Source organism: Salvelinus sp. IW2-2015, linkage group LG1 (genome assembly GCF_002910315.2).
Source record: "Salvelinus sp. IW2-2015 linkage group LG1, ASM291031v2, whole genome shotgun sequence".
Classification (NCBI taxonomy): Eukaryota; Metazoa; Chordata; class Actinopteri; order Salmoniformes; family Salmonidae; genus Salvelinus; species Salvelinus sp. IW2-2015.
The window spans coordinates 15,754,363-15,778,950 of NC_036838.1; the positions used below are offsets into that span (position 1 = coordinate 15,754,363).

The following is a 24,588-nucleotide window of genomic DNA, read 5'->3' on the forward strand; positions in this document are numbered from 1 at the left end:
GTAGATTGTTGACAAAAAAAAATACAATTAAATCAATTTTAATCATACTTTGTAACACAACAAAATGTGAAGAAATCCAAGGGTTCTGAATACTTTTGCAAGCCATTGTTTAGCTGGCATGGAATGTTCGTATCCTGTATATTGGACTGTGATATGTGGTTGTCTCACCTAGCTATCTTAAGACGAAGGCATTTACTTACTAGCAGTACTACTTGTTTCACTGAGTGAGGCGGATATATAGCACTTTGCATAAAAACACCATGGTTCTTTGTCTCTCTGAAATGAAACCGTCAAGTAATAGATTTCAAACAAATGCATGTCTGTCATTGAACATGTCTGCAATGCCATGATTAGATAGTGAAAAAACACACCAATCTTTAACAAAAAAAAACAAATTTACCTACATTTCTGAAAAACTGATATATAGCGTTGTGGAATGAAACTCTGTCTGTTTGCCTCAAGTTTTGACAGAGGTTCATTATTAATCAAATCTAAAATTGTGTTTTTGGAAAGTGTTTAATTGAAACAGTAAAAGGGGTAACGTAAAGGTAGAATGATCAAGACGGGAGAGTAGAAAGGATGGACACGGAGAACGAACCCCGGTCTCCAAGGTTGACATCATCTAATGCTACGTGAGGTTTCTTATAATTAGCAGCATTTGATCGTGCTAGACAGGTATTCCTTCAAGTTGCGCTCCAGTGATAACTAACTAGAAGCTTTGAAGAGCTGAGGACCGTCGATGCAGCACGGGTGTTTCCATGTGCCAAGGTCTTCAGAGTAAGGTCACAAAAATTAGCTCATCGAGTTAGCAAAATGTCAGGAATTTAGCAAAATGGGTCTGTGGGGCTGCAACTGAATCCAGTGATTCACACATCACCACATGGTACACTTTTCACTGGGGGAAATTCTTCTGCATAAACAGCTACACATATTGTGGGATAATATTTTGATTTCTCCAGTCTCCTGAGGGTAGTTTAATTCAAGCAATGTATGTAGCTTTGTCTTGTCTTCCATGTCTAAATAAATGATGCAAGAAGCAACATATATTGGATCATTTTTTTGGTGGTTTTTACATAATACTTATTCCATTGTAATTGTGAAGTATAAGGAATGTGATTGTAGTCTATTAAAACTGCAGATTGGATAGTTGCCCATGAAGTGTGGGTTATGGGAGACATGTAAAAAAATAATGGCAAAGATCACAAAAGTGTCTTGAGTCTTTATTGAAATATCTAGTAACAGTTTAGGCGTTAGGCGGTTTGTCCATTCCAAATGCAATAACACAGACAAGTTCATATTACAACATTAAGTTACTGCAGGGGCACAGACAGACATGCCTTACAAAGGCAACTCGGAACTTCAACAGTATACATGGAGACTGTGCTGTATGTCTGAATACATCCCTAAAACTATTTTCATAGTCCGTATCCCATAGGTCGAGCAGATAGGTATTCTACCACGATAAGGTTAACAGTGTATGTGCAGTCATAGTAGATAGTATGAGAGGGTCGTATTCTTTTTGAACAATACAGTTTAGTGATCGTCACAATAACTAAAGCCCATTCCGGTAAGCCGTATAAACACAAACAACAGCAATCTGATGCAGGTTGAGCTGTGTAATTAGAAAACCATTCATCGGGTCATGGGCGTTGCACAGGTTGGCTTGTCTCGAATGTTCCAGTGGAAAGCCCTACATCCTAATCCAAGTGGTCACTCGGAATTGTTCGTTTTAGTGCTGGTATTATCTGAAGTGGGAAATAAGAAAGAAAGGGGTGGGTAGGGGTGTATTTTACAAAGGAGAGGGGATATACAGTGCAGTGAAAAAGTATTTGCCCCCTTACACTTTTGAATCATCTGTCCATAGAACATTATTTCAAGAGTCTTGATCATCCAAGTGCTTCCAGGTGCTTTTTGGCAAACTTGAGTCAACTTTTTGGACGACATGGGTCCAATTATGCCTGGCAAAAACCAAACACTGCATTCCACCGTAAGAACCTCATACCAATGGCCAAGCAAGGTAGTGTTAGTGTGATGGTTTGGGGATGCTTTGCTGCGTCAGGACCTGGATGACTTGCCTTAAAATAAGGAACCATCAATTCTGTTCTGTATCAGATAATTCTACAGGAGAATGTCAGGCCATCTGTCTGTGAGCTGAAGCTGAAGAGCAGCTGGGCCATGGGGCAAGACAATGATCCAAAACACAAAATCAAGTCTACATGAAAATGGCTAAAAGCAATACATTTGAAGTTTTGGAATTACCTAGTCAAAGTCCAGACCTAATCCCAATTGAGATGTGGCAGGACTTGAAACGAGCAGTTCATGCTTGAAAACCCACATATGTCGCTGAGTTACAGCAGTTCTGCATGGAAGAGTGAGGCAAAATTCCTCCACAGCGATGTGAGAAACTGATCAACAACTACAGGAAGCGTTTGGTTGGAGTCATTGCAGTTTATGGTGGCACTACCAGTTATTGAGTGTGAAGGGGCAATTACTTTGTTTATGAAATAAATGAAATAAATATGTAATTGTTGTGTTATTTGTTCACTCAGGTTCCCTTTATGTAATGTTAGGTTTTGGTTGTAGATCTGATAACATTCAGTATCAAAAATATGCAAAAGTAGGGTTAAATCAGAAAGGGAGAAAATACTTTTTCACGGCACTGTAGATATGCATCAGTGATTTGGTTTGGTCTTTTACAGGTCTCGCTATGTCATGTCCACAGGTAGACATACATTGGTATTAGGGGGTTGAGTAGGGGAGGGGAGTAAAGTGGGGACGTGACTATGTAGCTATTGACTGCATGATCTCATGGCAAAGGCATTGACAGAAGCCATAGAACACACACAGAACTAGGGTGGAGGGCACCAGGCTGACCAGGATGACGCCCAGGGTGAGCTGCTGGATCATCAGCAGGTAGATGCCCAGCGGCAGCGACGAGAAGAAGACCAGACACAGGACACCGATTAGGAAGCTGGGAAAGTTGCGCGAGGTCCAAGCCCCGCACTTCTGCAAGGGCATGTTGCAGGGCTGCGAGGCCAGGCTTGCGGGCCGGTACAGGCGCACCATATTGAGCATGCTCATGGAGTCCGATGACTGCGATTCGCCCGGCACCTCCATGATGGTGATGACCAGGCAGTCGGAGGAGCTATGCGACTGCTCGCCGGTTGTGACGCAGTCACCCCCAGAATCACCACCACAGCCGTCCCCTCCACCTCCGCTCCCGCTCAGGCTGCTTGGGGTGAGCAGTACTTCCCCGCCAGGGGGGATGGAACCGCCACTCTTCCTGGCCCGGTCCTGATAGGTGAGGATGGCCAGGATGTTGCTGTCGTCCTGCAGCAGCCAGATCTCCTCGTAGGGCACGTGCGTCTCGTGGCGGCAGAAGGGGCAGCTGACGATGCTGGGGGACGAGTTCTCCACAATCTTCTTCAGGCATTTGGCGCAGACGCGGTGGAGGCAGCCCAGCACCTTGGGCTTGCGGGTGCGCGTGTCGTAGCGGTTATAGCAAATCTTGCACTCCAGCTCCTCCACGGTGTAGACCAGAGGCTGGCAGCGCTGGTCCGTCTGCAAGTCCAACTTTTCAAACTTCTGGTTCATCCTGAGAGAGGCAAGGAAGGGCGGAATGCCCAGATTGCCAGAAATGCAGGTGCTGATGCAGCAGCGCTAGCCAGGAATGGTGAATGTTCCAAGGCGTCACCCTGCACTGATTCAACAGCAGCTGCCCGGTAAAGTTTTGTCCCTGATTCAAGATTTATATGATTTTTTTCTCAAGTGTGAAGATAGTGAATGTTATTTTTAGACTGTTATTTGTTTTTGTCCACATTATAGCTCACAAGAAGCGGGGTAAAAATAATTATTTAAGACACTGATATGATGGCACAAATATACTTTTTTTTACACCTTTTCACAGTAAAAATACATTCACATACGGTATTACTTCGCAAATATTGACACCTAGGTTGCAAAGAGAACAATCAGGCCCTGATATATATTTTTGTCTGGTCGTGAATACCCTGAATAACTGAGTTCGTACAGTTGAGCATGCTGATTGGTTTTACTTTCACAACGATGTACAGTATAGTGCTAAATTAGTGTTTGAGGGCATAGGATTGGGGAAGACAGCTTTGGACTGGTCCCTACCCTAACGTAGCGCAGGCAGACTTCGGATCAGAGGGGTTCTTTTGCAGTTATCTACTGCTATCATACAATGCAATGCTCTCATGGTTACCCTGCACATACAATGTCTGTCTGCAGATTTGGTACAAATTCAGATCTGCAGATGAGTTTCCAATGACAAAACCATTCCAACAATTTACTGAGAGAACCTACTGGTTTTGAAAGTCCCTGTGATGTGTAAAGTGCGTAAACAGAAAACATACACAAGTGGACAGGGAGCTGGAACCATTTTCAAATTTGCCTGTGTCACTATTGCTTCGATCGGAATATCCAAAATATGGAGGGATGAATTGGATTATATCCGTCAGGAAATCTTGCGTGAGTGGTTGTCGAACGATCAAGCTAGAGAGGGGTAGTGGTGTTGCCAGTATTGGTATTCTCAGGACACTGGTACAGCAGCATGGTCACTCCTCTGTGGAAAGAACACAAAGGAATATTTGTCAGTGAACATTTGGGAATCAAAAACAAGTATAAAACCATACAGTAGAGGCCTAGGACGATCTAGCGGTCTAAGCTGTTGCCTCCTGTGCACATACAGTACCAGTCAAAAGTTTGGACACGCCTACTCATTCAAGGGTTTTTTCTTTATTTTTTACTATTTTTTACATTGTAGAATAATAGTGAAGACATCAAAACTATGAAATAACATATGGAATCATGTAGTGACCAAAAAAGTATGAAACTTCTTCGGTATCGGTGTCCCTTCCACGGGACGGTTGAGCTAACGTAGGCTAATGCGAGTAACATGAGGAACATTTCCCAGGACATAGACATATCTGATATTGGCAGAAAGCTTAAATTCTTGTTAATCTAACTGTACTGTCCAATTTACAGTAGCTATTACAGTGAAAGAATACCCTGCTATTGTTTGAGGAGAGTGCACAATTTTGAACATGAAAAGTTATTAATAAACAAATAAGGCACATTTGGGCAGTCTTGATACAAAACTTTGAACAGAAATGCAATGGTTCATTGGATCAGTATAAACTTTGCACATAGACTGATGCCATCTAGTGTCCAAAATCTAAATTGCACCTGGGCTGGAATAATACATTATGGCCTTTCTCTTGCATTTCAAAGATGATGGTACAAGAAAATACAAAAGATTGGTTGGTTTTCTCTTTGTATTATCTTTTACCAGATCTATTGTTTTATATTCTACTACATTCCTTTCACATTTCCATAAACTCCAAAGTGTTTCCTTTCAAATGGTACTAAGAATATGCATATCCTTGCTTCAGGGCCTGAGCTACAGGCAGTTAGATTTGGGTGTGTCATTTTAGACATAACTTTTAAAAAAGGGGCTAATCCTTAAGAGTTGTTAAACAAATCAAAATATATTTTATATTTGAGATTCTTCAAAGTAGCCACCCTTTGCACACTCTTGGCATTCTCTTAACCAGCTGCATGAGGTAGTCACCTGCAATGCATTTCAATTAACAGGTGTGCCTTGTTAAAAGTACATTTGTGGAATTTCTTTCCTTCTTAATGCTTTTGAGCCAATCAGTTGTGTTGTGACAAGGTAGGGGTGGTATACAGAAGATAGCCCTATTTGGTAAAAGACCAGGTCCATATTATGGTAAGAACAGCTCAAATAAGCAAAGAGAAATGACAGTCCATCATTACTATAAGACATGAAGGTCAGTCAATGCGGAACATTTCAAGAACTTTGAAAGTTTCTTCAAGTGCAGTTGCAAAAAAAAGTCAATCGTTATGATGAAACTGGCTCTCATGAGGACCGCCACAGGAAAGGAAGACCCAGAGTTACCTATGTTGCAGAGGATAAATTCATTAGAGTTACCAGCCTCAGAAATTGCAGCCCAAATAAATGCTTTGCTGAGTTCAAGTAACAGACACATCTCAACATCAACTGTTCAGAGGAGACTGCATGAATCAGGGCTCCATGGTCGAATTGATACAAAGACACCACTACTAAAGGACACCAATGAGAAGAAAATACTTGCTTGGGCCAAGAAACATGAGCAATGTACATTAGACCGGTGGTAATCTGTCCTTTGGTCTGATGAGTCCAAACTGGGCGCGTTCCCAGTCATCAGCGTTATCTGCATTGCCTCTATTCAAATGACTCTCTCCTAACACACACGCCGTATGTTGCTGCTATTATTATTATTTTTTGATCCTGCATATAACTACCTCTGTCACGCCTACTCCAGCTCTTCCCCTCCGGCGTTCAACGTCGCCGGTATACTAACCACCGGTCCACCGGTTCCACCATGATACTCACCTGGACTCCATTCCCTTCCTGATTACCTCCCCTATATCTGTCACTCCCTTGGGTTCCTTCCTCAGTAAGTATTGTTCCTGTGTTCATGTGTAAACTCTACTGTTATGTTGTCTCATTTCATGTTTGTTGTTTTATTAAACGTTTCTCCTGCACCTGCTTCTCGACTCACAGCGTCCCCGTTACAGAATACTGACTCAAACAATGGAAGCTGCAGGAAAACCGAATATCTCTCAGATGGTCGACAAGCAGGGTTACCTTCTACGTTAACACCATGACCAGCAGGCACAACTGGGGACGGATATGGAAGAGGTTCTTCGCAGTTTGCAATGTTTCGAACACACCCGGGAGGTCTTGCCTTCAACTAACGGAGGATACTCTACAACCAGCCGACCCAGCGAGCCAGCACAACAGCCCATTCAGCAACCCGCTCAGGTCAGCGATGCCCGTCTGTCCCACCCAGATAAATATGACAGTACCTCATCCAAATGCCGTGGCTTACTACTTAATGTGCTCCCTCTTCTTTACATATCAGATGGGAGCTCCCACCACCGAGAGGACCAAGGTTGTCACGGTTATTTCTCTGATGACTGGGCGGACGTTGGAATGGGCTACGGTCGTATGGGAGAGAGGAGGAGCTAGAATCCTATGAGGGGTTCATGGCTCTATTTAAATGTATCTTCGATCATCCCCCGGAGGGCAGAGGGGGGGGGGGGGGGGGGGGGGGGGGTGAGTGCTACTTCAAATACGGCAGGGGCACCAGACGGCTGCCGAGTATGCGCTCACCTTCCGGACAGTGGCAGCATTCCAGCGGATGGAATGAGCTGGTGCTTCATATGCTATTCAGAAGAGGTCTGCGTGAGGAGGTCCAGACGGAACTGGCCTGTCGACACGACGACCTCACCTTGAAACAAACTCATTGCGATGGTCATCCGTCTGGATAACCCACTTTGTGAGTGTCAGTACTCTCATCACATCTCTCCCTCCCTTAGCGAACACTCGGGATCAGAGCCTAAACCCATGGAGGTAGGGGTCACACGCTTCCCCGCGGCGGAGCACCGCAGATGGATACAGCTGGGGCTCTGTCTGTACTGTGGGCAAGGAGGGCACAAGCTCCAGCGGTGTCCGGCACTTTCGATTCCGGGATCCACAAGAGCAGAGGGACGGTCACGTGATCTTCCACCCCCTGGGGCAGCAGTGAGTATTCCATCTTCATCACTTTCTGCTAGGCTCTTTTTGGTGTCCATCACACTAGTTGACTGTCCCTCATGTACTGTGTCTACAGCATTAGTGGATTCCAGGGAGACGCGGCTAAATTTATTGACCAGACCCTTGTCTCCTCTCTTAATATCATCTCATACCCGCTCTCCTCTCCTTTTCCGGTTCAAGCCCTCGATAGTTGACCATTAGGATCTGGAACCGTCACACACATCACCCAACCACTCACCCTCACCGTGGAGTCCACTCATCAGGAGAACATCCCCTTCTGCATTACCAGTGCACCAGTTCACAAGATCATCCTTAGCCTCCCTTGGCTTCAACGCCATAACCCTACCTTCTTATGGTCGAGGATGAGAATCACAGACTGGTGACTTATGACAGACTTATGATCTACCTGCTTCCCTGTCCCCTGTGGTTCCACGTCAGTTGAGAGTCCTGTGGTTGCCCTTCAGCCCAACATCCTGGAGGTATACCAAGACCTGCGGGAGGTATTCTCAAAGACCTGCGCCACCTGTCTTCCTCCTCATTGCCCCTGGGACTGTGCCATCGACCTGCTTGCAGGTTCAGCACCTCCGTGCAGACGCATCTACCCTCTGTCGGTGGCTGAGACCCAGGCCATGGAGGATTACATCCAAGAGGGGCTCCAACAAGGTTTTATCCGCACGACCACTTCTCCTGTGTCGGCTGGTTTCTTCTTCGTGGCCATGAATTGACTACAGTGGACTCAATGAGATTATCACAACGTATCGGTACCCTCTCTGGTTGTTGCCAGCAGCCATCGGACAGCTCCGCGGGTCCCGGATTATTACCAAACTGGACCTGTGGAGTGCGTACAATCTCATCCGTATCCGGGAGGGGGATGAGTGGAAGATTACGTTTAGTACGATGTGTGGTCACTACGAGTACTTGGTGATGCCATTTGGCTTAGCCAATGCTCTGTCAGTGTTCCAGGCATTCATTAACAAGGTGTTCAGGGACATGCTCGGACTCCAGGTGGTCATGTATATCGAAGACATCTTGATCTACTTGGCTAACCTGGAGGATCACATCACTCACGTTCGAGCAGTCCTGGAATGGCTCCTGGCTAACCACCTGTAGGTCAAGGATGAGAAGTGCCAATTTCATCAGAGGGCTGTCTCCTTCTTATGCTACCAAATCAGCCTGCGGGGAATTGAGGATGGACGACAAGAAGGTAGATGGGGCAGGGGCACCAGACAGCCCCATCAGGTCATGGCCAGTCCCAACCACCATAAAGGGGTTACAATGGTTTTTGGGGTTTGCCAACTTCTACCGTCATTTCATCAAGAACTTCAGCTCTGTCACCAGTCCTCTCACCTCTCTCCTTAAGGGAGGCCTCGTAGGTTGTTGTGGAGCCCAGCAGCCGACGAGGCCTTCTGTCTACTCAAGGGATGTTTCATCTCCGCCCCATTGCTCAAACATCCAGATCCCACGATATCCTTTGTGGTGGAGGTGGATGCTTCAGAGGTAGGCGTGTGGGCAGTTCTGTCTCAACAACAGGGTAATCCATAGAAGTTGTACCCGTGTGCTTTTTACTCTAAGAAACTGTTCCCTGCAGAGAGGAATTATACGTCGGTGATCGTGAGCTCCTGGCGGTGAAGTTGGCATTAGAGGAGTGGAGACACTGGCTGGAGGGCACCAATGAACCATTTGTCATTCTCACCGACCATCAGAACCTGGAGGACATACGGACAGCAAGAAGGCTGAATCCGCACCAAGCAAGGTGGGCCCTTTTCTTCACAAGGTTTGACTTCACGCTGACCTATCACCCAGGTTCAAAGAACACCAAGGCCGATGCACTGTCCCACCTCTACAATTCGGGAGAGGGTCCTGTCCAGAATGCGCCTATGATCCCATCCTCCCGAGTTGTAGCTCCTGTGGTCTGGGATGAAGATGTGGACATCCGCCAGGCTCTGGAGAGGGGGCCCGCATCCAACTCTCCTCCCGAGCACATTTACATTCCTACATGGATAACACAGCTGGGCAAACACAGCTGTTGTCGCTGGACATACATGTATTTCTCGCACTACCCAATCCATCTCTGGGGAATACTGGTGGCGCACCTTAGCACAGGATGTCACTTGCTACGTCAACTTCTGTTCCGTATGTGCCCAAACCAAATCCCCCCGGAATGCTCCAACAGGGAAGCTCCCTCCCCTTCCTGTGCCTCAGCATCCCTGGTCCCATCTATCCATTGACTTTGTTACAGATCTCCCCTCCTTTGATGGTTTCACCACCATTTTGGTGGTTGTGGATAGATTTTCAAAATCCTGTCGTTTAATCGCTCTTACTGGTCTCCCTACTGCTCTCCAGGTCACTGAGGCACTCTTCCAGCAGGTCTTCCAGCATTATGGCCTTCCCGGAGGACATTGTCTCCGACCGTGGCCCCCAATTCACATCACGGGTATGGAAAGCCTTAATGGAGAAGCTCTGTGTCACGGTCAGCCTCACGTCCGGGCACCGGCCTCAGTTCAACGGGCAGGTGGCGAGGATGAACCTGGAGCTGGGGAGGTTCCTGAGGAGTCACTGTCAGGAGAGAGGGAGAGTGGGCACAATTCCTTCCATGGGCAGAGTATGCCCAGAACTCGCTATGTCACTCCTCCACTGGGTTGACCCCCTTGCAGTGTGTTCTAGGCCCTGGCTCCGTGGACCCCGGGCCAGACCGATGCTCCTGCGGTTGATGAGTGGTTCCGGCAAGCAGAAGAAGTGTGGAGCGATGGTCACTTGAGAATCCAGCGAGCCGTCCACCATCAAAAGGAGCAGGCAGAACGCCACCCTAGTGCGACCCCTGTGTTCCAGCCTGGGGATCGTGTCTGGCTTTCTACCAGGAACCTCTCACTCCGCCTGCCCTGCAAGAAACTGAGCCCCCGGTTTGTGGGGCTGTTCAAGGTTCTCCGGAGGGTCAACGAGGTGACTACCGTATCTCACCTTCTTTTAATGTCTCCCTTCTCAGGCTGGTGGTTCCTGGTCCCCTAGCTGATACTGTCCCCACGACACCCCTACACCCCCGGACATCGAGGGGAGTCCGCCATATGCCGTCAGATCCCGACTGGACTCCCGACGTTGTGGGTGTTGGCTCCATTTCCTGGTGGACTGGGAGGGGTATGGCCCAGAGGAGCGGTGTTGTGTTCCGGTGGAGGACATTCTGGATCCCAACATTATCCGTGATTTCCACCTTCGCAGCACAGACCAGGCCGCTCCTCATCCTCAGGGTTGTCCCTCTGGCTGGTGTCGTCCTGCGGCAGGAGCCGCACGTCAGGGGGGGGGGGGGGGGGTGTACTGTCTACTCCTGCTCCTCCCCTCCGGCGTTCAACATCGCTGGTATACTAACCACCGGTCCTGGTATCCATCATTATGCGCATCTCTTATACACATCTAGATGTGTATAAGAGACAGCCCTCCTCCCCTCCGGCGTTCAACATCGCTGGTATACTAACCACCGGTCCTGGTATCCATCATTATGCGCACCTGCAGATCATCATGATACTCAACTGGACCCCATTACCGTCCTGATTACCTCCCCTATATCTGTCACTCCCTTGGGTTCCTTCCTCAGTCAGTATTTTTCCTGTGTTCATGCGTAAACACCACTGTTATGTTGTCTTGTTTCATGTTTGTTGCTTTATTAAATGTTTCACCTGCTTCTCGACTCACAGCGTCTACATTACACTCATCTATCACTGATATCGTTATCGATATTGTTCTTGTACATATCATTTTTTAAATATTGACACTATCTATTTTGGATATTGCTACTATGCAAGTAACCATTTCGCTGTACAGTTAACACCTTCTGTAGAGACCCATCCAGATGTGGCTGGGGGTTATAGCATTTATTTCATATGACCCATTAATTTAGACAAGTGTATCTGGGTAAGCGTCATCTAATATTTATAAAATATTTTTATCTGGACACTTGCTGTTTACCTGCAATTTTTCCTGATTGTAGGTTATTACTTTAACCTCTCTTGGGTAGGGGGCAGTATTTTCACGTCAGGATGAAAAGCATGCCCAGAGTAAACTGCCTGCTACTCAGGCCCAGATGCTAGGATATACATATTATTACTATATTTGGATAGTAACCATTTGAATTATATCTGTGAGTAAAACAGAACTCATTTTGCAGCAAACTTCCTGATAGGAAGTGAAAAATCTGAAATCGATGCTCTGTTCCAGGGCCTTCCTATTCATTTGCTTGAAATCTATGGATATACATGCCCTTCATACGCCTTCCACTAGATGTCAACAGGCAGTGGGAGGTGGAATGGGGTGTCTAGCTTGATCTGAGGTCGAACAAGAGCTCTTGGAATGACGTGMCCACWATTTCCTTTGTCTACCAAGGCGCGGGAAGGACATCAGCATTGGCTTCTGAAAAGCGTTCRGTATAGACGGCTAATATCTCYGGCTTTGATTTTATTTGATACATGTGATAATATCATCGTAAAGTATGTTTTTTCAATATAGTTTTATCAGATTATTCAACGTTTATCGGGAGTTTTGGAGTTTTCCGTTCTCTGCGTTAGATGAAGATGGACATCTTCGCGCCACTTGGCTAGCTAAGGTTGCTAATTCGACAGGAGAAGAGGACATTCTAAAACCAAACAACAATTTATTCTGGACAAAGGACTCCTTGTACAAGATTCTGATGGAAGCTCAGCAAAAGTAAGAACCATTTATGATGTTATTTTGTATTTCTGTGGAAAATGTTTAGTCGTATTTTCCTTCCTTTTTGCGGGCGCTGTCTCGCTATAACGTAAGCTGTTTGTTATGGTAAAGTTATTTTAAAAAATCTAACACAACGATTGCATTAAGAACTAGTGTATCTTTCATTTGCTGTCCAACATGTATTTTTTAGTAAAGTTTATGATGAGTTATTTGGTCAGATTAGGTGAGTGTCAGAAATATATCCGGGGATTCTGGGAAAAAGTTGCTACATTTTCACAATGTATAACCACGGTTTTCAGCTCAAAATATGCACATTTTCGAACAAAACATAAGTGTATTGTATAACCTGATGTTATAGGACTGTCATCTGATGAAGTTGGTCAAGGTTAGTGATTAATTTTATATCTTTTGCTGTTTTTTTGCGACCTTTGCGGTGAATGAATGCAGTTGTGTGTTTGGCTATTGTGGTAAGCCAATATAATGCTAAATTGTGTTTTTGCTGTAAAACACTTAAAAAATCTGAAATATTGGCTGGATTCACAAGATGTTTATCTTTCATTTGCTGTACACCATGTATTTTTCATAAATGTTTTATGATGAGTATTTAATTATTTCACGTTGCTCTCTGTAATTATTCTGGCTGCTTTGGTGATATTTTTGATGGTAGCTGCAATGTAAAACTATGATTTATACCTCAAATATGCACATTTTCGAACAAAACATAGATTTATTGTATAACATGTTATAAGACTGTCATCTGATGAAGTTGTTTCTTGGTTAGTGACTAATTATATCTCTATTTGGTCGGTTTTGTGATAGCTACCTATGCGGTAAAAAATTGTGAAAATATGCGGTTGAGTCTTTTGCTATTGTGGTTAGCTTAATAGGAAATATCATATTGTGTTTTCGCTGTAAAACATTTAGAAAAATCGGAAATTATGGCTGGATTCACAAGATGTATCTTTCATTTGCTGTATTGGACTTGTGATTTCATGATATTATATGCTAGTATTTACTTTGTGGCGCTTATGCTAGGCTATGCTAGTCAGCTTTATTTACTGATGAGATGCTCCCGGATCAGGATTGGTGATGAAGTAGAAGGTTAAAGGGTACACAAATACATTTTCTGAAGTATCTATTGTCTGAGTTTTGGCTGCACATAAGTCAATTTTCTTGATAAGACAAATGTTCAAATGATGTCTGCGTTACAGGGAAAGAAAGGGAAATATTACTCACTTAATGGGGTTGAATGACCTCTGACCTCTGTTTTGACTTTCTGGGAGCCTGATCATCCCTCACTAGAAAGGCTAGAGACATTGGGTGAGATTTAAATGTAAACACTAATAACTAGAAGTTTCAATCATTTATCAATAGTCCTATGTGTGATTCGGACCACGAGAAGGACAGAGAGAGCTCTGCCCCTGAATGAGGTACACCTGTCTCTAGTCTATTTCCTTTGATTTAAGGGTTTATTTTGTATTTCTGTTTTGTTATTATTTATCTTATCAGAATTTTTTTTTTGGAACGCATTAATCATGATGTGGGTCATGTGTCCAAAAGAGGATAAGGAGTTCTATATGAAGACGTGTAATGCTGTTGTTGTTTATTTTGTTATTGTCTTGCGTCAATACAAATCTCACCAGATTGGGTCTGCTGGATGGTCGGAATTTCTCCCTAAGGATTAGCCCTCTGACTTCTTGACCCTGTAACTCTGCCGTTGAGACGCCAAGATGATAGGGAGGAGTATTAGCCAAAAAAAAAAAGGTTTCAACTGTGGCTCTTTGATGTTGTGACAATCTGTATTAGAATATTGGTTAGTAAGTAATAATTTGTCATACAGTGAATAATTTGTCTGGATTCCTGAATCAGAAATGCCATTAACTCTCTGGATTTCCTGAATCAGAAATGCCATCTAACTCTCTCCCTCTCTCTCTCTTCTCTCTCTCTCTCTCTCTCTCTCTCTTCTCTCTCTCTCTCTCTCTCTCTCTCTCTCTCGTCCTCCTCTCTCTCTCTCTCTCTCTCTCTCTCTCTCTCTCTCTCTCTCTCTCTCTCTCTCTCTCTCTCTCTCCTCTCTCTCTCTCTCTCTTCTTCTCTCTCTCTCTCTCTTCTCTCTCTCTCTCTCTCTCTCTCTCTCTCTCTCTCTCTCTCTCTCTCTTCTCTCTCTCTCTCTCTCTCTCTCTCTCTCTCTCTCTCTCCTCTCTCTCTCCTCTCTCTCTCTCTCTCCTCTCTCTCTCTCTCTCTCTCTCTCTCTCCTCTCTTCTCTCTCTTACTCTCTCTCCCTCCTCTCTCTCTCTCTCTTCTCTCATGGCGAAGGTGACCACAGATGGTATCTAGATGCATGGAAGGGTTAATTTGACCAAGAACAGTTTGAGCGTCACGCCCTCAAACCTGAGTCCGAGTCATTAACCTGTACACAGCATCCAGTCGAAGCTATCAACTGACTTTTCTCTCATGCCATTTCTCTCAGGAGTGCAACATGAGTCCACGTGGTGTGAGCATGGAGAGAGATCCCGTACAAACTTCTCTCATGCTGCTGGTGTACTGGTCGGAAACGGTTTTGACAGTTATTGTATTTTCATGACGGTCTTCACCAATAACCGTCAGTTACATGGTTATTCAATTACCATCACACCGCTAGCGCCTAGTACTATCCGGACAGGACAGACAGGACAGACAGGCAGAGCAGCGATGGGACCAGACAGGGTGGGATCGAGTCCTTGCGCTGGTCTGGCCAAAATACAGGGGGAGCTGATAGCCAGTGTCACTTTAGATGATAATGGGGGCCAGGAGGGTGACAGCTCCAGTGCACGTAAAGGTGTTAGGGGCTGCCCCGTGAGGCCAGTCCACAGAGACACAGCAGTCTTGGGGGAAAGAGTGGCGGACCAGTCTAAGGCACTGCATCACAGTGCTAGAGGCGTCACTAGAGACTCAGGTTTGATCCTGGGCTGTGATCAGGAATCCCATAGGGCGGCGCACAATTAGCCCAGCATCGTCCGGGTTAGGGGAGGGTTTAGCCGGGGTAGCCTGTCAGTGCAAATAAGAATTTCTTCTTAACTGACTTGCCAGGTTAAATAAAGGTAAAATAAAAAACATGCCACGGGGGTGGCAGAGGATTCTCAAACTCAGTTAGTGTAGGGCCAGTGGGGCCCTTTCGTGGGCGATGAGTACGATGCCGGAGGATGGCCAAGGCTAGAGGCGGTCTCTCGCGTGCTGTGGCTGAGGATTGTTGCATGCCGGCCACAACTTTCGTTAGCAGCTCATTGGCTGCTGCTGAGGTTGGTGACTCATTCACCACTGCTGAAAGCGATGGTTCCCATGGTGGAGTAGATGGGGACCCCTGGGCGAGGCTCATCAGAGTTCTGGAGGCAGGGGCCGGCTGGGGCCCAGGTGCAAGAGCCGGAGTGCAGGAGGCGGGCGGCCCCCCAGAACTGAAGACAGTGGGTCCCCCAGGTCAGGGGGCAGAGGGCCTAGCAGTGCAGGAAGCCAAGAGCCTGACTGGACAGGGGACTTGGAACCTACTACTAAGGCTGAGGAATGCAAGCCAGGTATGGCGGGATGCTGCAAACCTAGCTGAGCAGGGAACTTGTAGGCCAGCGCTAGTATAGCCTCCTGTGATATCAACATTGTGAACATGGTGGCGGTTGGGTTTGTTATGGGCAGCCATGTACTACGGACAACAAACACAATTGCTTTTTTAACAAAGGCAATTTGAGTGCACAAAGATACCGTGACGAGATCCTGAGGCCCATTGTCGTGCCATTCATCCGCTGCCATCACCTCATGTTTCAACAGATGCATATCTGTGTCAAGGCTCATGAGCAGACCCAGAAGCAGACAGTTTCTAAGTAACACAAGTTTATTACAAAAACGGGTGCAGGCAAACGACAGGTCAAAGGCAGGCAGATGTCAGTAATCCAGAGCAGAGTCCGAAATGTACAGAACGGCAGGCAGGCTCAGGGCAGGCAGAGGTCAGTAATCCAGGGTGGTGTGATATGGTACAGAACAGCAGGCAGGATCAGGGTCAGGGCAGGCAGAGTGGTCAAAACCGGGAAAACTAGAGATATTTTACCTTGATTTAACTAGGCAAGTCAGTTAAGAACAAATTCTTATTTTCAATGACGGCCTAGGAACAGTGGGATAACTGCCTTGTTCAGGGGCAGAAAGACAGATTTGTACCTTGTCAGCTTGGGGATTTGATCTTGCAACCTTTACGGTTACTAGTCCAACACTCTAACCACTAGGCTGCGCTGCATGGAAAAAATACGCTGGTAGGCTTGACAAAACTAAACAAAACGAACTGGCAACAGACAAACAGAGAACACAGGTATAAATACACTGGGGATAATGGGGGAGATGGGTGACACCTGGAGGGGGGTGGAGACATGCACAAAGACAGGTGAAACAGATCAGGGTGTGACAATCTGCATTCCCGGTCATTTGAAATTCATAGATTAGGGCCTAATGAATTTATTTCAATTGACTGATTTCCTTATATGAACTGTAACTCAGTAAAATCTTTCAAATTGTTGCGTTTATATTTTTGTTCATTTATAGAACGGCTGAGGGCTGGGAGCCTAGTGCTGATAACTTAGGGCCTGACAGGAAAGCGACTCTGAACCTGACAGGGAAACTGAATGTGAACCTGAGAGGGAGAATGACTCTGGACCTGACAGGGAAACTGGCACTGGGCCTGACAGGGAAACTGGCTGAGAGTTAGGAGAGTGGTAGAGCTCTGGGCCTGACAGAGCAGCAAACGTAGAGGCTGCTAGTGCAGGGAACCGGGGCCCTAGTACTAAGGCAGCAGTCCAGGTACCTAAGCCAGAACCAAGGAGGGGAACTCTGACCCTACCGGGAAGGAAGGGAACTCTGACCCAACCGAAAAGAAAGGGAAATCTGACCCTACTGGGAACGAAGGGAATTTTGACCCTACCGTGGTGCAGTGTTAATTTTGGCACTCTTTTTAGATTTAGTCTAGTCTTAGTCAATAGCTAGGTTTCCATTCAATTGGCGACAGATTTGAATGCGAATATTCAAAAAATCTGTATGAAACAATATGTACATTTTCTCACCAGAGATGTGTTTCCATAAAACGGACATATTGCGGATAAAAGGCTGTGCGTAAAGACATAGTGCACATAAAAATAACTTTTGCAGTTAAATTCCTATGTACCGAATTAAAAATAAAAGTTTCGATAGCATTTTCATATGCGCTCTAGCCAACAGTTTGCAGCTACGTTGTGGGTAGGCTACCTACGTGATGATATTATTATGGATAAGAGTGAGATTATTTATATTTGTCAAACGGAAGCTAAGTATCATTCATCAGGACACCAGAATAAGACCCTGGATATTTATTGGAAAGGAGCATCAAGCGTGTCACCATGCGCTTTCACCACCCAGTGAAGTTCATCATAATTTATTTAATCTGTAGCCTAATAAACTGCATGCTTTCCACAAGTGATAGTGGGAGGACCACACAACATATCGTTGCATGACTCCAAGTTTACATCGATATGATGGTTATTATATCAATACTTACTTATCAACGCCATGTCTCGCATAATTCATTTAACTGACACGAAAAGGTCTGACCATGTCGAACAAACAAATTGTCTTTCTGCATTTGTACATTTGTAGCGGCATATCCTGTTTCCATCAGCCCGGTCGTTACTTTTTTCATGCATCAGGTAATTCGCCCCCATTAAATGGTTGGATAGAAACCTGGTTATTTTTACAAAAATGTCATCAAGTCTTAGTCACATTTTTGTCATTTCAATAAACATTTAGTCTAGTTATTGTCAAAATTAAAAAAGTGGGCCATTTTAGTCAAATAAATGTCATTTTATTTTAGTCACATTTTTATTGCCTCATTAATCTATAGTAAACATACATAGCTGACTTCCATGTGCACAAACATGCAGAGCAGTGTCCTAACAACATATTCTTCTGCATAACATCCTGTTCTCTTCCCAACAGCAAAGATATAACATACACTATATAAACAAAAGCACATGGACACCCCTTCAAATTAGTGGATTTGGCTATTTCTGACAGGTGTATACAATCAAGCACACAGCCATGCAATCTCCACAGACAAGCATTGGCAGTAGAATGGCTTTACTGAAGAGCTCAGTGACTTTCAACGTGGCACAGTCATAGGATGCCACCTTTCCAACAAGCCAGTTCGTCAAATTTCTGCCCTGCTAGAGCTGCCCCGGGCAACTGTAAGTGCTGTTGTCTTTGACAATATTTAGGGCCTTCCTCTGACCGCCTGGTGTAGAGGTCCTGGATGGCAGGGAGCTTGGCCCAAGTGATGTACTGGGCAGAATGCACTTCCCTCTGAAGTGCCTTGCGGTCCAAGGCCAAGGAGTTGCCATACCAGGCAGTGATGCAACCAGTCAGGATGCTCTCGATGGTGAAGCTGTAGAACTTTTTGAGGATCTGAGGACACATGTCAAATCTTTTCAGTCTCCTGAGTGGGAATAGGCTTTGTCGTGCCCTCTTCATGACTGTCTTGGTGTGTTTGGACCATGTCAGTTTGTTTGTGTAGTCCACAATCATCTCCTTTGTCTTGATCACTTTGAGGCAGAGGTTGTTATCCTGGCACCACACGGCCAAGTCTCTGACCTCCTCCCTATAGGCTGTCTCATCATTATCGGTGATCAGTAACTCTCCCTGTTGTGCCATTGGCAAAATGAATGATGGTGTTGGAGTCGTGCCTGGCCATACAGTCATGGTTGAACAGGGAGTACAGGAGGGGACTGAGCATGCTTCGCTGAGGGGCCTTCGTGTTGAGGATCAGCATGGCAGATGTGTTGTTACCTACCCTTACCACCTGGGGGCAGGCCCGTCAGGAAGTCCAGGATCCAGTTGCAGAGGGAGGTGTTTAGTCACAGGGTCCTTAGCTTGGTGATGAGCTTTGAGGGCACTATGGTGTTGTACGCTGAGCTGTAGTCAATGAATAGCACTCTCACATAGGTGTTCCTTTTGTCCAGGTGAGAAAGGGCAGTGTGGAGTGCAATAGAGATTGCATCAGCCGTGGATCTGTTGGGGCGGTATGAAAATTGGAGTGGGTCTAGGGTTTCTGTGATAATGGTGTTAATGTGAGCCATGACCAGCCTTTCAAAGCACTTCATGGCTACAGACGTGAGTGCTACGGGTCTGTCGTCATTTACTCAGGTTACCTTAGTGTTCTTGGGCACAGAGACAATGGTGGTCTGCTTGAAACATGTTGGTATTACAGACTCAGCTCGCGGCTGGGCATCCCTTTGTAGTCTGTAATAGTTTGCAAGTCTTGACACATTCGACGAGCGTCGGAGCCGGTGTAGTACTATTCAATCTTAGTCCTGTATTGATGCTTTGCCTGTTTGATGGTTCGTCTGAGTGCATAGCGGGATTTCTCATAAGCTTCCGGGTTAGTGTCCCACTCCTTGAAAGCAGCAGATCTACCCTTTAGCTCAGTGCAGATGTTGCCTGTAATCTATGGCTTCTGGTTGGGGTATGTACGTACGGTCACTGTGGGGACGACGTCATCAATGCACTTATTGATGAAGCCAGTGACTGATGTGGTGCAATCCTCAATGCCATTGGAAGAATCACGGAACATATTACAGTCTGTGCTAGCAAAACAGTCCTGTAGCTTAGCATCTGCGTCATCTGACCACTTCTTTTTTTTAAACGGATTTAAGTTTTCCTGCATTAAAGTTCCCAGCCACTAGGAGCGCCGCCTCTGGATAAGCGTTTTCCTGTTTCCTTGTGGCCTCATTGAGTGCTTGGTCTTGTAAGTTAACCTTAGAATCTACATTATATGCCTAGAATGATGCTTTGTTAATTTTAGTACAGCCTTGTAACTTAAGGTTTATCGCTTGTATTTGAATCCATTAATTTAAAAAAGTTATTAAATAATACTTGCTTTGATATTTCCTTCTCATAACCATTCCTTGATCTTAGTCAGCTAAACGCATAATACTTGATTGCAAATGGTTTTACTATAATGCTAAATGGAGTCAGATAATTTATTTAATATACTTTGTTAACATATTATTGCATAGTCTTATCACGAGTCGCATGCGAGGTATAAATAATATACACATCAAAGATTACCCCACTACACTTACATGCTGACCACACCGCTCACGTCGCGTGCGCGAGCGTTGCAAAATAGATTTACACATACATGTTATTCAATGATTGCACCCACACTGCTCACGAGCATCTGCGTAGCCAAGCGCTAAAGCAGAACTTGGTTCTATTTGTGACGCTTGACGCACTGCAAGTCCCGCCTCTCCCATCTCATCATTGGTTTTACCAAGCTAGCTAGCTAGCTAAATATCCTTGAATGTTTAATGCTTTTCGACCTATCCCCAAATTAATATATTTGGTTCAGAGTTTTTTAAATATTTCAACCTGCGTGTCCTGATCGCGTCTGGTGTGGGTGGACAAAATCAACATGCGCGCGATGGCGAACGCACGTGCGCGAGTGGTCTGGTTAGCACGTAAGAATGTGGACTAAGAGTATATGTATTAAGATTGTTTCACAAACACACTGGGAGTAGGCTATATGTATTTATTTATTTGAATCAAAACTGAAATCAAATCCTCCAGAGCTCTTTGTGAAACAGAGAAACTAAGCGACAAACAGCAACAGTTAACTCTACCCAATGCTGTGGGAACTGTGAATATCATGCTACCACACAGAGACAGATACTACTGTTTGAGGAACCCAGAGAAAATAGACCACTGGTGTTGTGTGCATATCCCCAGGATTTCTATTGACTTCAACAAAATGGAGCTCTTCTCGTGGCCTTTAACGATTTCCACTTGGTGTCAGTTTGATTGCATAATCATTAACACACTTGCTGACATAGCATAGTGTCACGGCCGTCGAAAGAACTGGACCAAAGCGCAGCGTTGTGAGCGTACATATTCCTTTTATTTAGAATGACGCCGACAAGGCAATAAACAATACCAAAACGACCGTGAAGCTTAAGGGCATATAGTGCCACAAACAAAGACAACTTCCCACACAGAAAGGAGGGAAAAGGGCTACCTAAGTATGGTTCCCAATCAGAGACAACGATAGACAGCTGTCCCTGATTGAGAACCATACCCGGCCAAAACAAAGAAATACAAAAACATAGAAAATAGAACATAGAAATGAATGCCCACCCAAATCACACCCTGACCAAACCCAAAATAGAGACATAAAAAGCTCTCTAAGGTCAGGGCGTGACACATAGTGTGTTTCCCTATCTGATCTGCGGACAATAAATCCAAGGTGGGTTGTAAATCAACTGGTGAGGGAGGCATCACTGTTCACCAGATATAGAATTATAAGGAAGACAATAGCCAACAGTCTCATTTAATGGATCTCGATAACAAAAGTAAACAGGTTATCATATGGCAAAGCTAATAAACCCATAAGCAGGACAGGCCTACCATATCCTTAATTGAATGTCAACTTGTCAAGCAGTATTGCTTTTAATGCTAGCCTATTTATGCATTTTGTAGTAAACAAAGAAACAGCAAATAATCTGATAGAACATTTCACACTCGTATGCATTGACTTTTTTCAAATGTTGTTGTGTTACAGCCTGAATTTAAAATGGATTAAATGTAGTATTTATTTTCACTGGCCTACACACAATACCCCATATTTTTTACACATTTATTAAAAATGAAAAGCTGAAATGTTTTGAGTCAATAAGTATTCCAGCCCTTTGTTATGGCAAGCCTAAATAAGTTGCATGGACTCACTCTGTGTGCAATAATAGTGTTTAACATGATTTTTGAATGACTACCTCTGTACCCCACACATACAATTATCTGTAAGGTCCCTCAGTCGAGCAATGAATTTGAAACACAGATTCAACCACAAAGGCTAGGGAGGTTTTCCAATGTCTTTCAAAGAAAAGCACCTATTGGTAGTAATGTAATATCCCTTTGAGCATGGTGAAGTTATTAACTCCTAAGATATAAGAGTCTTTCCTAACTCAGCTGCCGGAGAGGAAGGAAACCACTCAGGGATTTCACCATGAAGCCAATGGTGACTTTAAAACAGTGGCTGTGACAGGAGAAAACTGAGGATGGATCCAAAACATCATTGTTACTCCACAATACTAACCTAATTGACAGAGTGAAAATATTCCAAAACATGTATCCTGTTAGTAACAAGGTACTAAAGTAATACTGCAAAAAATGTGGCAAGGCAATTAACTTTTTGTCCTCAGTACAAAGTGTTTATAAAGATGTTATACCGTTGAGAGTTGTTTTCTAGGAAATTTAGGATTAGCTAACATATGGAAATGTTTTAAATCATTGAGCTATTTGATTTAGAGTTTTAGGACCCCTTTAGGTGTAAAAAATATATATATAAAAGTATAAAATATTGAATTTGGCCTTCAGTAATAAGAGTTCTTCTGTCCAGTGTCTGTGTTATTTTGCCCATCTTAATCTTTTATTTTTATTGGCCAGTCTGAGATATGGCTTTTCTTTGCAACTCTGCCTAGAAGGCCAGTATCCCGGAGTCACCTCTTCACTGTTGACATTGAGACTGGTGTTTTGCTGGTACTATTTAATGAAGCTGCTAGTTGAGGACTTGTGAGGCGTCTGTTTCTCAAACTAGACACTTGTCCTCTTGCTCAGTTTTTCACCGGGGCCTCCCACTCCTTCTATTCTGGTTCTGTACCAGATCTTCAGTTTCTTGGCAATTTCTCGCATGGAATAGCCTTCATTTCTCAGAACAAGAATAGACTGACAAGTTTCAGAAGAAAGTTTGTTTTAGAAACTTTGTTTCTAGTCATTTTGAGCCTGTAATCGAACCCACAAATGCTGATGCTCCAGATACTCAACTAGTCTAAATCAGAAAAACAGTTTTCAGCTGTGCTAACATAATTGCAAAAGGTTTTTCTAAAGATCAATTAGCCTTTTAAAATGATAAACTTGGATTAGCTAACACAACGTGCCATTGGAACACAGGAGTGATGGTTGCTGATAATGGGCTTCTGTACGCCTATGTAGATATTCCATAACAAATCTGTCGTTTCCAGCTACAATAGTCATTTATAACATTAACAATGTCTACACCGTATTTCTGATCAATTTGATGTTATTTTAATGGACATAAAATGTGCTTTTCTTTCAAAAACAAGGACATTTCTAAGTGACCCCAAACTTTTGAACGGTAGTGTATGTATCTTTTTTTTACCCCATTTTTCTCCCCAATTTTGATCTTGTCTCATCGCCGCAACATACTCGGGAGGCAAACCGTGCTTCTTAACACCTGCGCGCTTAACCCGGAAGCCAGCTGCACCAATGTGTCGGAGGAAACACCGTTCACCTGACGACCGGGGTCAACCTGCAGGCGCCCGGCCCGCCACAAGGAGTCGCTAGAGCGCGATGAGCCAAGTAAAGCCCCCCTGGCCAAACCCTCCCCTTATTCAGACGACGCTGGGCCAGTTGTGATACAGCCCTGGATCAATCCCGGGTCTGTAGTGACATCTCTAGCACTGAGATGCAGTGCCTTAGACTGCTGCGCCACTCGGGAGGCCCATAATATTATCAGCTGAGAAATAAATATAGTAGCAGTAGAAGGCTGGGACCCTCCTCTTTTTAATGGCAACCATCAAAACTCTGCTTTCACACAGGATTGCATATAGGAATGTTTGGGCTTATAAGAACACGTATTTCACTTCATGCATCGACCACTGTTTGAGAAGCATGCAGCCTCATGGATAGAACGTTTGGAGTGTAGCATAAGGTAACCAGTCCATCCAGTATGCATGATACAGTCCACACTCAAAGGCGATTGCTCTACCAAAGACATCTTAAATCAAAATTAAATCACATTTTATTGGTCGCGTACACATATTTTGCAGATGTTATCGCAGGTGCAGCGAAATGCTTATGTTTCTAGCTCCAACAGCAGTAATACCTAACAATAAAAACAATAAACACAAATTAAAAACATTTAAAGAAAGAAGCCTATGTATAGTATACATGGCACAATCATTTAATTCAGTTTATTTTGGGGCCTTGGACTCATATATAGACCTATGTGTATGCATATGCTCTAATACGTGTATGGGTGTTTTGAATTAACCATCACCTTAGAAAGTGCTGTCCATTTCCTTGTGTTTGGCTTTGAAACAACATCCACAACGACCATGTTTTCCACTCAATTTCAACCTGTTGTTGAACCTCTTTCTTCAAATTGATCCTCACAGTGAGGTGAGTTTTAAAAGCATTATACTGTTTTGATTATGTGTTTG

General features: G+C 44.5%; 1 protein-coding gene across 1 annotated transcript in view; it reads right to left on the reverse strand.

Moving 5' to 3' along the window:
• Nucleotides 1-1,207: 1,207 nt before the first annotated feature.
• The window catches only part of LOC111966374 (E3 ubiquitin-protein ligase RNF182-like), a 33,162-nt gene continuing 9,781 nt past the window's right edge, over nt 1,208-24,588 (reverse strand). The window contains exon 2 of the mRNA XM_023991001.2: nt 1,208-4,585. Within this exon, the coding sequence (XP_023846769.1) occupies nt 2,782-3,594 (813 nt within the window). The 5' untranslated portion in view covers nt 3,595-4,585 and the 3' untranslated portion in view covers nt 1,208-2,781. The remainder of the gene's footprint in view (nt 4,586-24,588) is intronic.